At 45.1% G+C, this 17,040-nt stretch overlaps 1 protein-coding gene across 1 annotated transcript; it reads right to left on the bottom strand.

The window, feature by feature from the left end:
- Positions 1 to 1,111: 1,111 nt before the first annotated feature.
- Positions 1,112 to 2,572, bottom strand: LOC121870534 (piggyBac transposable element-derived protein 3-like). Its single transcript, XM_042372367.1, has one exon. The coding sequence runs from the start codon at positions 2,570 to 2,572 to the stop codon at positions 1,112 to 1,114; it is 1,461 nt and encodes a 486-aa protein (XP_042228301.1).
- Positions 2,573 to 17,040: the final 14,468 nt, after the last annotated feature.

Consider the following 17,040-nt stretch of genomic DNA (forward strand, 5'->3'; position numbering starts at 1 on the left):
CTTACGGGTAACTCAGAATCAAAGGATTTTCTTGAAACAATCCAGGACTGTTTCCTAAGTCAACATATAACCAAACCCACCCGGGTTAATAATATACTCGATTTAGTTCTGTCTAACAGAGAAAACCTCATTAGCAATATCGAGGTAGGGAACGAACTTGCTAACAGCGATCACAAAGAAATTAGATTCCAAATTAGAATTTAAAGGGAAGTCGCAGGGAAAATTTCATTAACGTCCCAGATTTCAGAAGGGCAAACTTTGATAGTTTGAAAAGACAACTGAGAGAAGGGGTATTACGTTTGGGGGAGCATTACATAACCTCACGTGAGGTGACCTCACTTCACCTGGAGACCTAACAATGATAACCTCACAAAATATGAAGGTTGAACATAAGAACATAAGAATGGAGGAAACTGCAGCGGGCCTTTTGGCCCATACTGGGCAGTCCCGTTTACACCCAACCCCTATTGCTCATATAAGCATCCAACCTATGTTTGAAGCTATTCAGCGTATTCGAGTTAATGATGATATTTGGTAACTTGTTCCATTCATCCACTACTCTGTTTCCAAACCAGTGTTTACCGATTTCACGCCTAAATCTAAATTTATCTAATTTAAAACCATTGTTAAGAGTTCGCTCCTAGTTGGATAGTTTGAGTACCTTTGTAATGTCCCCTTTGTTTAGCCCTGCCTTCCACTTATACACCTGTATCAGGTCGCCCCTCGCTCTACGTCTCTCGAGGGAGTGCAAATTAAGATGCTTTAGCCTGTCTCTATCCCTTTAGTGACCGTAGCCTTATAAAGTTTAGGTATAGAGCCACAACTTTCGGAAGTATTTCGTATGAATCCACTGAATGAAAATAAAACTCTCTTTTTTCCCTTTCTGGTTTATTTTTGTATTTTGAGTATGTTCCCAAAATGGGAACGTTGGACACTTCCGGAGTACATTCATGATATTATCATATATATATATATATATATATATATATATATATATATATATATATATATATATATATATATATATATATATATATATATATATATATATATATAATCAGTATTATCAAAATAAGCAATTACACTCAAATTCTGAAAAGTAGTTTGACAATCATTTCTTATGGAAGTTGATACTGCACGCCTTGTGAAGTGTTTTCTCGCACTTGATGCACTTCAGACGTGTGTTTTTCTTGCATACATAGCATCTACCTTTTGAAAACTCCTGAAGAAAGTGGTTTACATTATCATATCTTATTGCTTTTGGTACAGAGGATGTTGGACCACCTTCTCGTTTTCTTGGTGTTTCGATTCTTGCAAGTGTGCGAGCTATTTCACGCCTGAAATCCTTATGGCTGATCTGAGAGCCAGGATTTACATGCTGGTAGAATCTGAAACTAGCTACAATGGAGAGGTTCAGTAGATGAGACCAAATATTCCACCACCATTTCTTGGAGCGTAGTCTTGGCCTGTAGGTTGACAGCATCTGGTCACAAACATCTACACCACCCATTCCTTTGTTATACATTTTTATCATATGTGGCTGGTTTATTGCCTTCCTTCCTTCATTTTTTACCCATCTGTTTACTTTTTGCATAGGACTGACTCCATAGTAGTTGCTAGCTACTGTAACAATGCTGTTATCATTCCATCTAGAACATAGGACGGAATCATCCGATCTGTAGTCGTATGAACCTCTTTCTTTTTTTTCAAGTTCTTTCTTTGATAGAAGAGGGCACTTTCCTGTGCGGTTATCTCTGATTGTTCCACAGGCTCTAAACCCATTGCTTGTAAGGTCAATCATCAATGCGTGACTAGTGAAAAAGTTGTCGAAAAATACAACATGTTCATCTTTATTCACCACTGGCTGTAGCATGTCCATGACAACTTGATAGCCTAAAAGCTCCTTCTTGCTTTTATCTTTTCCACAATAAATAGAAAAGTTATAAGGATAACCGTCAGCACTGCACATCATCCACATCTTGTAACCAAACCTAACAGGTTTGTTTCTGATGAACTGTTTGGCGCTGTGGTGTCCGCGGTACGGGATCATTGATTCGTCAATGCTGAGAAATTCATGAAAAATTCCATGTTTTTGACAATTATTTCTCAGCATGTGAAGGAGGGGCAGAATCTTGGCCACCTTTGAATTTTCCAAATTGTTATTATCAGCCACATGAAAGAACCTCTTGATGGATTTGAACCTTTCTCTGCACATAGTGTTGGCGAATATTGGTATTTCCAAGTCTTCGCTTGATGACCAGTAGTCATTTTCAGAGGGAACACTGTGATATCCACTGATCAAGAGAAGTCCCAAAAACTTCATCATGTCATTCTCATCAACACAGAAGTCTTTGTTGTTTTTGTCTCGATGAGCATACAAATTTGTTTGTTCTGTTAGGTGACTTATGATTTCATCTGTGAAGAAAAGTTTGAAAATTTCAAACATTTCCTTTCCTAAATGCACATCAGCAACACTTGGAGGAATTGAGTGACGACCAAACGAGACATTTTCCTTTTTACGTTGATGAGTAAATAAGGGTAGGCAGACTACGGATGTGTCCAGCGTTCCCATTTTGGGAACATCATACAAAAACACTTATAGCGACATAATTATAATATAAATCACATTTATTGAAATGTATAAGATAAGAAGGAGTACTTAGACAGCACACCATGTAAATAAATAACTCAGGAGAATTTTTTTTATTGAGAGAAAATGTTTATTTCGAGTAGTCATTTTTACATCAAATTCCTTCAGAACATACCACAAAAAGTAACATGGGTATTACAGAGTATTGGAATCTTTTTATGCAGAATAGTAATTTAGATGTATAACAATATATCTGCTATGAAATAAATTAGAATATTATGTTAATAATCACGGGAGAATATTTGAAAGTTATGTTCCCAAAATGGGAACGTTAGACACTAAAGGGCTATACTCAAGGTTCCTAATGCCCGGGATTAGTCTTGTCATTCTCCTCTGAATTCTTTCCAAGGATTCTATATCCATTCTGTAAAACGGTGACCAGAACTGAACTGCGTAGTCCAGGTGTGGTCTCACAAGAGCAAGATACAGTTTTAGGATGACCTCGCTAGTCTTGTAACTAACACTCCTTTGTATGAACCCAAGTACTTTATTAGCCTTGTTACGAGCAAAAACACATTGTTTACTTGGTTTAAGGTTCCTACTTATCATTACTCCTAAATCTCTCTCGCAGTGGGATTTCTCTATGGCATCGTTGTTCATCTGGTAACTGGTTTCCCTGTTTACATCTCCTATACTGAGTACTTTACATTTGTCGACGTTGAATTTCATCTGCCATTTTTCAGACCATTTGAAAAATTTGTTTAGATCTACCTGTAGTTTTGCCGAGTCCTCGTCAGATTTAATAACACATCCTATTTTAGTGTCATCAGCAAATTTACTTATGTTGCTGTCTATGCCGATAGCTATGTCGTTTATGTATATAATAAATAATAATGGTCCAAGTACTGAGCCTTGGGGAACACCACTTGTGACGTTGCTCCAATGGGACTTAGTGCCGTTAATGCTCACTGGCTGTTTCCTGTCCTGTAACCACGCCCTAATCCATTTAAGGATGTCACCTTTGATGCCATGAGCTTCTACCTTTCTAATTAGTCTTTCGTGGGGGACTCTGTCGAAGGCTTTGCTAAAGTCGAGATATACCACATCATAATTGTGCCCCTCGTCCACCGATTCGAAAACTGATGAAAAGAATGTTAATAGATTAGTTAGGCAAGAACGTCCGCTTGTGAAGCCATGCTGGGAATCATTGATCAATCTGTGCTTCTCCAGGTGATTTCGAATAGAGTTTGAGATGATTGCTTCCGGTAATTTGCCTACTATTGATGTTAGACTGATTGGGCGGTAGTTAGAGGATAGTGATCTATCCCCCTTCTTGAAAATCGGTATGACCTGATCACGAGATCTGATGTTGACGAGTTCCACAACAATTTAAATAATGAGTTACTGAATGCACAAAGGCAGAACATACAATACAGAAAACTCAGATCAAATGGATAAATAATTATTTAAAGTATATTTTTGAACAAAGGAAGGCTATAGGGTTAGTGGCCAATAGGGTTAAGACCCAGATAAGAAAAGCAAAAAGGAATATTGAACTGAAAGTAGCAAGGGAGGCGAAGTCAAACCCCCAAGGGATTCTTTCAAATGTACCAAACTAAAACACGAGAAAAGATTGGACCAACACAGTCAGATACCGATGAGCTAACTGATAACGACAAAGAAATGAGCAATAATCTGAATATATATTTTTGAACAGTATTCACCAACGAAAATTTAAACATGATACCCGAGACACCGACTAAATATAGATGTAGTGAAGAAAATAGATTAAGCGATATAGAAGTGACTAGTAACGATATTAGTGAGCAAATAGACAAACTAAAGCCTAATAATTCACGAGGTCCCGATGAGATATTGGCCAGAGTATGAATGGAATGTAAGGAAGAGCTTAGTATGCCCATAGCAAAGTTGTTTAACATGTCCTTAAAAGCGGGTGCAGTACCAGAATCCTGGAGGATAGCGAATGTAATATCGTGAGATTATATATATCAACACGAAACAAACAAAAATGGCGCTGGAGAGCACGTATCCTCCTAACCGGCACAGGTTCTTGAGAATGGACCCGGGAGGAACAGCACAGAGGCTAGGGCTGATAGCGTCCTATCTGGCGTGCTGACATATAGGGCTAGGAGTGCTGCCGCTCACACCACCGTGACCATGAATAAAAAGAGCTGCAGCAATTCAGTACTTTTAGAATATTGTTCTATTAATTTGGTAGTAACGGTCAACATGTCATTACATTTACAAGATTTATACACACTAGGGTCTTCTTACATAATAATTAATAAACATATTACACAAGGCACTCTTAAGACACAAATAACACCATAAACCACAAACGATAATAAATATGGAATACTTACAGATAGCAAGTGACCAACTGGGTCAGAAGAAGGGAGCCAAGTGACCAGCCATATGATCACACCCCGCACTATGACTCGGTTCGAGCTACCCATGAGCAACACCTGCTTCATATGCAGAGAACAAACCCAACACTGAACAACACTGTACCAACAATCATTGAACTTGAATATATACCCCTTACACTGTACTGTACTAAATTGTAGTTAACATTTTTATCTTTTATCCCAAAACAATCGCATATCCATAATCGTTTCTTTTTCGTCTTGGGCTTTTCCAACAGGACCACACATCTTACTAACGCAGTCAGTGCTGCCATAGAAACATATAAATCCATCCTGCTCTCCATCTGAGCTCAAATTAGTCGCGCGAGCTGTGCGCCTTTCGCGTGTGGATTGTGCCGTTGACTTATTGCAAGTGGATGAAATGCCATCGTGGATTAATTGGACAGAAAACTCGAGTGTGACCATAACTTTATGGTCCGCAGACATATGTTGTCTCGCATTAGTTTAGGATATCGACCTACCTGGCAAGTATCTGAGGCGGGGGATGTCCTGCCCTTCTCTTCTTGTAAACTCTGTAACTGTCCCAACTCTAACACCCTTCAACACTATTGCCTTAACTGTTCCACTGTCAGGGACCTCCTACCACAGGAAGAGTCACTAAACACTATGTGTCACCACCTACTTATACATAATAATTTAGATATAATTCTTGTATGCTACCCACACTGGTGGATGCTAAATCCCATTGTCCTTAGGCCTGAACCAATAAGAGAACGTGTGAGACGGGACGTCATGAATATGTGACGCCCTTTGGGGGCGACGCAGTTTGAAAAAGACAGTGTCTGGCTAGAGGTAGTGAAGGGTAGGCGGGTCGTGCTGTTGGTTCCCCCCAACATGGCAGGATATATCTCCATTGAGTAGGCTTAAGGTTTTATCCGTTCCACGAAATGTATTGTGATTCATGTGACCCCTGGTTAGCTAGCTAGGAAGATAGATTATTGTTTTGAAAGTGTAACTGTTCATTTTGAGTAACGCCGTTAATAAATGGAGAACCGTTATGACTAGTTCTCAATTCCCTTGTGTATGGAGTAGAGAATTATCCTTTCTAAGTGTCTTTAGTGGCATGCAGTAATACCGTGAGCCATAAGAAATAACATAACACTATCACCTCAGTTATCCATATCCTCAGTCTCCCCTTGGTGTGTGAGGGTCTACATTCCATAACACCCCTCAGCATAACCGCAAAGCATAAACAAACTGTACTTCCCCTCTCTTTCTCCTCCACCCATGACCTTCCCCCATCTCAAAAGTATACAATACCAAGTTGACATGCAGAGAGTAACAAACAAAGAAGGAAAAATTAGGAATAAAAGAAAAGAGAATTAGAGAGGAAAGAAGGAGTAAAAGTAAGTAAATAATGAGAAAAGACGAACAGCAAATAAATAAAAAATAAAAGAGTTAAGAAGTAATAAAGGAATAAAATAAAAAATAAAAAAATAGGAATAATAAAACCAAATTAATTGTTACATTGTATGAGCCCATTAATTTTTATATAAATGTGGGGCAGCACATTAATTTTATATAAGTCCATCACCCACGGTAACGTTCCATGAGCAATGAGATGTCATTCAGTGCTCATGTGGCCCATTCACTGAACACGTGATCGGTAACTTTCCACTGGAGGGCGCGTCTGTAAGGAAGCTGTTTAAACTGTTACGACCATTTGGCCTCCTAGATTGTAACAAATCACAAATTCAGCTTCTCTTTGTATTATAGGTCCAAGGAATAGATCCCACCAAAATCATCATCTCATTACTATGGGGTATATTGAAATACATGCAGTAGATTTAATTACAGAATATATTAACAAACAAACAATAAAACAAATATATCAGTTATGTACAAAAATAAACAAATACAAACTAAATCTGATCAAATATGTGACTCAACCGAGTGACAAAATAATGAACATAAAAGTAAACTCAACACTTATTTAGTTTAGCAAATACCATGAACAACGTGGTCACCCACCACACGAATCCTCATATATAAGTAAGTTATTTTCCATGGAATTCTAAAATATGACTAACAATAATCTTTCACAAATAATACTTGGTGTTATAAAAGTCGAGCAAGGTTCACATATTATATCACTGGAAATATACTATACAATAAGAAAGGAGATACAGCTCTGTACTTAACTCATCACTGCCAGCCCAATACTAGCGTCACACAGCTTGGGAGGTAAACAAAGCAAGCAGAAATGACGTCACAAACAAAAGACGTTCATGTTGTGAATCCACAACCAACCATTGAACTCTCACTGGCAACAAAACTTTCCTCAGAGCTTCTTCTCCCTCAGTAGTTATTTAAATCTTACGAGAGAAGGACGTCAAACTAAGCTTCACAGATAAGCTCCGTACCTTCCCCTTCACAGACAAGCTTGCCGTCTATGCTTCTATAGCTCAATGGATATAGTTACGGTGATAATCCTTTTTTTGAAAGTACACATAGAAACCCTTTTTAATTAGTGGAGAATGTTCTAGTCGTAATGTATATGGGACTAAACATTTATATTATATTGGGTAAGAGTAGCGAAACCCAATTGTCTGTTTCTTCTTTTATTGAAAAACTATAGTTTATATAATTCCTGAGTGTATATCAACCGTAACTTCCACTATTTATGAGAGTGAAGGGAGAGGACGGCGGCTATGTAAATAGACCGTCTAATCACGTCCTTTCGATGTGAGATTATGAGTGGGACTGCCCGTGGGAGCCGGCTTATCCGAGCTGACCCATGTGCTGACATACAGCCAATGGGCCACACCCCAAGGAGGCTACCAATCACGTGATAAGAACATGACAACTCATGGCCAGTGGAAAGCTACAGGGGATGAATCAGTATATAAATAAAATGTAATGAACCCATTTATATAATACTTCTTATGATGAGACAGGGGCCATTACATCGCTCAGTCACCTACCACCCGAGCTCCTCGAGGACTAAATAAACTCGCAGACTACATCCTACACATCTCTAACCATGTTATAAACATATATGTAAACATTAAGCTGGGGACGCTGCAACTGTAGGGTTTTCATCAACTACAGTGTTAGAATGTTATGGACAATTGTCAATTTGGATGATACTGACTTACAATAACAAAACAGAAACATAACTGCCAAAATTAACACAATTGTGGGAATTGTTAGACCTGGTATTGCAAATCCTGTGACAAGTAAAATGGCAAATTATTATTCAAATCAGCAAATTAGGTCTCTTTCAAGTAGGAAATAACCTTTAATTTCTCTGAAATGTTCTGAAGTTCTTTTACAGTAAAGTTCATAATGGGAAACATGGGAATTAAATCAGACTTGAGATTTAAATTCAAGGCAAAATGCTGATGAGTAGGCAAGGTCCGTAATGAACTACAAGTGACTTCACAGTAATCCGGAGCCTTGTAATGACCTTTCACAACTAACTGCTTACCACCATCGTGGCATTTTAAAATAACAGTAGTGACATTAGGAAAGAATAAGTACTGCATATTATGGAGATGAGAGTGAAACACAGTTTTAACACTAACTGGCCTATAGCTGCATTGCGTAAGTGCTGTGCGTACATTAGTTTGCATGACCGCCAATTCATATATCCCTTCTGGAGATGTTATGGGTACTTGGTTCTAACTGCAGGAGCGAACATAAACACCTGTAGATTTCTGTAGGTTCTTATTAAAGGAAATATACAAGGTGCGCTTACAAGTGCGGGTAGTCCTTACACTCCTATATGGGTCAACTGACCTCTCGGGCGACATGTGGTAAGTGGTACATTAGCAGCTTCCAGATGTCGCCAGGCACATTTATCTAAGAGTGTGGTGACATGAAACAGGGGCATTGCCACACGCTACTGACTAGAGAAATAATGTATATATATAGAGTACATACATGGTATACATACAACATACATAATACACATACAACATACATAATATACATACGCCTTCTGCAGCAGGAATAAATGGGAACATATAGGCTGGACATACGTGTAAGTGTAGATATGACGACTTACACAGTGACAGTACCCTAGGATCATCCAACGCCAATAAAGAATATTCCACATCTACTAGTAAAAGTTCTTTAGGCCTATCCAGAGCATACAGTGTGTCGTTCACAAACCAAGGGAAGGGTTCTAAATGCCATGCATTAAACTTATGTTACCCTCGCATAGGTATGTACATAAGAATAGCATTGTGCGTGAGAGTTGACTCCAATAGAGGGTAATAATATTCCACCTCATGCTCACTAAAAATACAGTAGGAGTTAAATGATACGTTAACTTGGCAATCTTTAATGCACCAAGAAGCGTCTGCACAGGCACAAGCTTTGCGTCCACACGCCCTATCCCTGCATCTATTATGCTCTCAATTAGTTCTTTTTTATTATTAATAATATTCTAAACTGAATCTTCTGCAGCATGCAAATATTTACAAAAATAAAAAAAACACTCTAACGTAGGGACTGAATTCTGCACCTTATAAACAACCCTCGATATATGGTTAGACTCGGATATTATCGAATTCACTTTTGACTCTAAAGCAGCAATCGCTTGGAATGCTTGAGATATAGCACGATTCTGCTGAGATACAGCTTGATCGACAATGTTCATGAGGTCCCCCAATTTAGCTACATCTGTAGGTTATGTATCTAAGCTACTGTGCCGAGTAGCAACCCTGTACATAAGCTACTGTGCCGAGTAGCATTTATATATATAATCACGTGGCAACACTGCACGTGTTATGTGGCAACATTGCCCCGAGGCTGCCATATGGCAAGGCAGCTTCAGTCTGACTGTGTGAGCCGTGCATGGCACACGCGAGTCACCACTTGTATTTCTCTCATCCATAATAAACGGACTCAGTGTTACTCAGTGTTTCCCTAGCCATCACTGCATTCTTCAGGGCACAATAGTAACTTTCATGGCGCAGTGTCTAGGATCTGTGGACTTACAAAGTGTGTGAACAATGCCGACAGTTACGTCTGCCGGTGATGCGCGTCGACTCATAGTGTGTTGTGTTGTGTTGCACTGTGTTTCGCCGCGATGTGCAGTGTTGCGCCGTCACAGTGCGTTTTAGTGACGGTGGCAGTGTTACTCAGTGTTTCCCCAGCCATCACTGCATTCTTCAGGGCACACTAGTAACTTTCATGGCGCAGTGTCTAGGATCTGTGGACTTACAAAGTGTGTGAACAATGCCGACAGTTCCGTCTGCCGGTGATGCGCATCGACTCATAGTGTGTTGTGTTGTGTTGCTCTGTGTTTCGCCGCGACGTGCAGTGTTGCGCCGTCACAGTGCGTTTTAGTGACGGTGGCAGTGTTAGTGTCAATGTATTAGTGTGTGTCTAGACCTGAGTTGAGCATTGGCCTGTTTTTTGTGGTACCCACGGAGCACGCAGGCGCACACCCTTCTCGTGCGACATCCGGGGGACACTGACGGTCTTGCCGGACCACGCTCCCTCCGCTCTCTCAGACACACGCACGCACGCACGCACTCACTCACGGACAGAACAGTGGACCTGGACCATATGAGTGATTTCTGCGCTGTTTATGTCATATATATGTGGTTCGAGCTGTTGAGGCGCCACTTTATATATTAAACAGTGCAGTCCACGCACACACAAAGATGGGAGGTAAGAAGGGACAACGTCAAGATGGGAGACACGACTCCCCACCACCTTCTCCTCCACCGGGCGCAGACTCTCATCTTCCACCTCCAGTGACGGACATTGCCACAATTCTGAGGTGGATGGACGACCGGGACGAGAGACGCAGAGAAATGGAACTTCAGAGGGAGGAGACACGAAGAGAGGAGGAAAAGTTGCGTTTTGATGCACTATTGGCGACCCTGGCGCTAACCCACCCTCCCTCACTCGCAGGTAGAGCGCTTCAAGGCGCCAATGTCCTCCCTCCTCCACCACACCAGCGTCCTCCAGGTACTCTTGCCTCCAAACAAACAGCTCCCAAGGCATCTGTTCAACCCCCACCCGCCCTCTCACCAGACGTCACGTTTCAGCTTTTTCGTGAGTGGAGGCGGCGTTGGACAGATTACTCTACGATGGTGGACCTTGACAGCATGCCTCCAAACAAACAGCTCATCCAACTGCGGATGTGTTTGTCGTTGGAGACCCAGAGAGTTTTGGAGCACACGTTGCACGTGCCTCCCGACTCTACCTCTTCAGTGACGGATGTGCTCGACCTTTTACAGGAGCATGTTAAGGGTCGGAACAACGAGGCTTTGCGTCGCCGTGCCTTTACCAGCTGCAAGCAGGCGGAGAACGAATCCTTTGACGACTTTTTTGTACGTTTGAGGAGTTTGTCGGAGGAGATCGACGTCTGCAAGGCGCACAGCCGGGAATGTGAGGAAGCCTGGATCAAGCACGGGATCTTGACAGGTGTCAGGCACGAAGAGTTGATGCAGCGACTCATCCCCCTGGACGCTTCCTCCACACTCCAGGTGGTAGTGACTGAATGTCGGTCATACGAGGCCACCAAGTCCGCCACCTCTGCCTTACGGGCCCCACCTGCTGTGAGAGATATCTCACAATACAAGAAGGATAAGAAGGCGGCCAACAACGCGAAGGCTGCCACACGTTCTTCCACGCTTCCGCCTAGTGCTTCCTGTGGCAGCTGTGGAAAGCAGCACAGCCCCAAGACTTGCCGGGCCGCCGACGCACTGTGTCGTAGATGTGACCGTAAGGGCCACTGGTCTAACACAGATAGGTGCCCTGCACGAGGCCACAAGTGTCAGGCCTGCGGTCGCTATGGACACTACGACAAGTGCTGCCGCCAACCCAAGCCCAAAAGCCCGAGACGAGGACAGCAGCGCACTTCCCTCGGGGTGGTTCGCACGCAGCCCCCTCCAGATGGCCCACGCTGCCCCAAGCAGCAGCTGAGTCACATCAGGAGGGTGGAATCGACCACACGCCCCAGGGCTACCCCTGCCCAGACCCTGTATGGTCACCCTCTCCGCTCTTGCGTTCCTGCACACACCAAGGCCTTTGCGAAGGACTGGCAGACCAGAGCCGAGAGCTGCGACCGCCGCGCCGCTTCACGTGCCCAGGACGCCAAGGCTCGGTATGACGACCGTGCCCGCCCTCTTCAGCGGCTGGAGATTGGTGCCCTTGTCTGCGTCCAGGACCTGACGACGACACGTCGGCACAAGGTTGGCATAGTGATTGGCGTCGGCCAGTCGCGGGACTACAAGGTCAGGATGCCGAGCAGCCGTGTCTGGTGGAGGAACCGCCGCTTCCTCCGGCCAGTCCCACCCCCTGTTGCTGGCCCCCTGACCGAGGACGAGTCCCCTACACCTCACGAGGATCCGCCCCACAGTGCACCTCGACGCTCGGAGCGACTTTGGACTAAGAAGTCCGCTCAAGACAAAGACTATGAGCGTGAGGGGGGAGGGAGATGTAGGTTATGTATCTAAGCTACTGTGCCGAGTAGCAACCCTGTACATAAGCTACTGTGCCGAGTAGCATTTATATATATAATCACGTGGCAACACTGCACGTGTTATGTGGCAACATTGCCCCGAGGCTGCCATATGGCAAGGCAGCTTCAGTCTGACTGTGTGAGCCGTGCATGGCACATGCGAGTCACCACTTGTATTTCTCTCATCCATAATAAACGGACTCAGTGTTACTCAGTGTTTCCCTAGCCATCACTGCATTCTTCAGGGCACACTAGTAACTTTCAACATCGTCGGCAGTTGCCGTACCAAACAGAGTGCTTTGGATAAGACCCACAAAATTAAACAAACCCCTCCTTCGTCGTGCTTGAGAACGCACTTCTTTTGCAAGATCAGCCTCAGACGCTGGTATTCTTTTTCCGATAGCGACGAGAAGCTTGTGAAGGGTCCTGAGACAAAGTTGTTGAAGGTCAATAGTTTGTGCAACCATTGTCGATACATTAAGAGCTGAACGGAGATCATCTAGGACTGCCAATGCTGACTGTAGTTGCGCGTCGACGGTTTCCATCTGACGGGGAAGCTTGAGCAGTTCATGCTAGTCATACTTGATGTTCACCACTGTAGGTTATGTATCTATGCTACTGTGCCGAGTAGCAACCTTGTATATAAGCTACTGTGCCAAGTAGCATCTATGTATATAATTACGTGGCAACACTGCACGTGTTATGTGGCAACATTGCCCCGAGGCTGCCATATGGCAAGGCAGCTTCAGTCTGACTGTGTGAGCCGTGCATGGCACACGCGAGTCACCACTTGTATTTCTCTCATCCATAATAAACGGACTCAGTGTTACTCAGTGTTTCCCTAGCCATCACTGTCATTCTTCAGGGCACACTAGTAACTTTCAACATTGTCGGCAGTTGCCGTACCAAACAGAGTGCTTTGGATAAGACCCACAAAATTAAACAAACCCCTCCTTCATCGTGCTTGAGAACGCACTTCTTTTGCAAGATCAGCCTCAGACGCTGGTATTCTTTTTCCGATAGCGACGAGAAGCTTGTGAAGGGTCCTGAGACAAAGTTGTTGAAGGTCAATAGTTTGTGCAACCATTGTCGATACATTAAGAGCTGAACGGAGATCATCTAGGACTGCCAATGCTGACTGTAGTTGCGCGTCGACGGTTTCCATCTGACGGGGAAGCTTGAGCAGTTCATGCTAGTCATACTTGATGTTCACCACTGTAGGTTATGTATCTATGCTACTGTGCCGAGTAGCAACCTTGTATATAAGCTACTGTGCCAAGTAGCATCTATGTATATAATTACGTGGCAACACTGCACGTGTTATGTGGCAACATTGCCCCGAGGCTGCCATATGGCAAGGCAGCTTCAGTCTGACTGTGTGAGCCGTGCATGGCACACGCGAGTCACCACTTGTATTTCTCTCATCCATAATAAACGGACTCAGTGTTACTCAGTGTTTCCCTAGCCATCACTGTCATTCTTCAGGGCACACTAGTAACTTTCAACATTGTCGGCAGTTGCCGTACCAAACAGAGTGCTTTGGATAAGACCCACAAAATTAAACAAACCCCTCCTTCATCGTGCTTGAGAACGCACTTCTTTTGCAAGATCAGCCTCAGACGCTGGTATTCTTTTTCCGATAGCGACGAGAAGCTTGTGAAGGGTCCTGAGACAAAGTTGTTGAAGGTCAATAGTTTGTGCAACCATTGTCGATACATTAAGAGCTGAACGGAGATCATCTAGGACTGCCAATGCTGACTGTAGTTGCGCATCGACGGTTTCCATCTGACGGGGAAGCTTGAGCAGTTCATGCTAGTCATACTAGATGTTCACCACTGTAGGTTATGTATCTATGCTACTGTGCCGAGTAGCAACCTTGTATATAAGCTACTGTGCCAAGTAGCATCTATGTATATAATTACGTGGCAACACTGCACGTGTTATGTGGCAACATTGCCCCGAGGCTGCCATATGGGAAGGCAGTCTCAGTCTGACTGTGTGAGCCGTGCATGGCACACGCTAGTCACCACTTGTATTTCTCCTATCCTTTAATAAACGGACTTCAGTGTTACCCGGTGTTTCCCTACCCATCACTGCATTCTTCAGGGAACACTTGGAATCTTCATGGCGCAGTGACTAGGATCTGTGGACTTACAAGTGTGTGAACAATGCCGACGGTTACATCTGCCGGCGATGTGCACGTCGACTCTTAGTGTGTTGTGTTGTGTTTCGCCGCGATGTGCAGTGTTGGGCCGTCACAGTGCTTTTAGTGACGGTGGCAGTGTTAGTGTCAGTGTATTAGCATGTCTAGAGCTGAGAGTTGGGTATTGGCCTCTTTTTTTGTGGTACCCACGGAGCACGCAGGCGTACACCCTTCTCGTGTGACATCCCGGGAGACACTGACGGTCTCACCCCCGCGGCGGCTCTAGCCACCGGCATTAAGGCCACCACGAAGTGCTCCCACAGACACACACACACACACGCACGCACACACTCACTCACGGACAGAACAGTGGACTCTATGCGTTATTTCTGCGCTGTTTATGTCATATATATGTGGTTCGAGCTGTTGAGGCGCCACTTTATATACTAAACAGTGCAGTCCACGCACACAATAAGATGGGCGGTAAGAAGGGACAACGTCAAGATGGGAGACACGACTCCCCACCACCTTCCCCTCCACCGGGCGCAGACTCTCATCCTCCACCTCCAGTGACGGACATTACGACAATTCTGAGGTGGATGGACGACAGGGACGAGAGACGCAGAGAGATGGAACTTCAGAGGGAGGAGACACGAAGAGAGGAGGAAAAGTTGCGTTTTGATGCACTATTGGCACTCCTGGCACTAACCCACGCTCCCTCACTTGCAGGTTTCGCGCACCAAGGAACCAGTACCCTCCCTCCTCCACCACACCAGCGTCCTCCAGACTCTTGCTACTCCAACAGCCCCCAAGGCATCTGTTCAACCCCCACTCACCCTCTCACCAAACGTCAGCTTTTTCGTGAGTGGAGGCGGCGTTGGACAGATTACTCCACGACGGTGGACCTTGACAGCATGCCTCCAAACAAACAGCTCATCCAACTGCGGATGTGTTTGTCGCTGAAGACCCAGAGAGTTTTGGAGCATACGTTGCAAGTGCCTCCCGATTCTACATCTTCAGTGACGGATGTGCTCGACCTTTTACAGGAGCACGTTAAAGGTCGGAATAACGAGGCTTTGCGTCGCCGCGCCTTCACCAGCTGCAAGCAGGCGGAGAACGAATCCTTTGACGACTTTTTTGTACGCTTGGAGAGTTTGTCAGAGGAGATCGACGTCTGCAAGGCGCACAGCCAGGAATGTGAGGAAGCCTGCATCAAGCACGGGATCTTTACAGGTGTCAGGCACGAAGAGTTGGTGCAGCAACTCATCCCCCTGGATGCTTCCTCCACACTCCAGGTGGTAGTGACTGAATGTCGGTCGTACGAGGCCACCAAGTCCGCCACCTCTGCCTTACGGGCCCCACCTGCTGTGAGAGTTGTCTCCCAATACAAGAAGGATAAGAAGGCGGGCAACAACTTGAAGGCTGCCGCACTTTCTTCCACGCCTCCGCCTAGTGCTTCCTGTGGCAGCTGTGGAAAGCAGCATGACCCCAAGACATGCCCGGCCGCCGACGCACTGTGTCGTGGATGTGACCGTAAGGGCCACTGGTCTAACACAGATAGGTGCCCTGCACGAAGCCGCAAGTGTCAGGCCTGCGGTCGTTATGGACACTACGACAAGTGCTGCCGCCAACCCAAGCCCAAAAGCCCGAGACGAGGAGGAAAGCAGCGCACTTCCCTCGGGGTGGTTCGCACGCATCCCCCTTCAGATGGCCTACACAGCCCCAAGCAGCAGCTGAGTCACATCAGGAGGGTGGACTCGACCACACGCCCCAGGGCTACCCCTTCCCCTACCATCCGCGTCGCCGTCACACACGGTGATATGTCGGGTCACATCGAAGTGATACCGGACACCGGCGCTGATACTACGGTGATAGGCCTGAAGCACCTCCAGAAACTGGGCCTCACCAAACGCGACTTGGGACCACCGCCGCAGCTGCAGTACTACAATGCTGACAGTTCCCAGATGCCAGATGCTGTGGGCTCCTTTCAAGCTGAGATCACTTATGGCGACGGGTCGTGTCACGGATGGATCGACGTGCAGCCTACTCTCGCTACACCCTTGTTGTCGTGGGAGCACTGCAAGGAGGTAGGCGTGGTGCCCAGAGACTTTCCTGAGCAGATCCCAGCTGTTCGGTACACTGCCAGCAGGGTGCGTGAATCACCCAGCGACGCGCCTGGCGCTGCCGCACAGAGCGGCCCACAACCTAAGTATACTCCCGCCCTGCCTCCACCCAAGTCACGGCTGCTTCCTCTTCACAGCGAGACGTCTCCTTCAGCAGCAAGGGCCTACTTCCTGAAGGAGTACTCGGATGTGCTGGTGACGAAGGAGGCCCTACGGACCGCGCCACTGAAGGCTATGGCGGGTCCACCTATGAGGATACACCTGCGGGAAGATGCACAGCCGTTTGCCATACACACTCCCCGGTTGATCCC

Source organism: Homarus americanus, unplaced genomic scaffold, assembly GCF_018991925.1.
Source record: "Homarus americanus isolate GMGI-L3 unplaced genomic scaffold, GMGI_Hamer_2.0 scaffold56333, whole genome shotgun sequence".
NCBI classification, from domain to species: Eukaryota; Metazoa; Arthropoda; class Malacostraca; order Decapoda; family Nephropidae; genus Homarus; species Homarus americanus.

What these genes read in the sequence shown, in the direction of transcription:
- LOC121870534 (XM_042372367.1), bottom strand. Translation starts at nt 2,572, where the DNA reads ATGGGAACGCTGGACACATCCGTAGTCTGCCTACCCTTATTTACTCAT.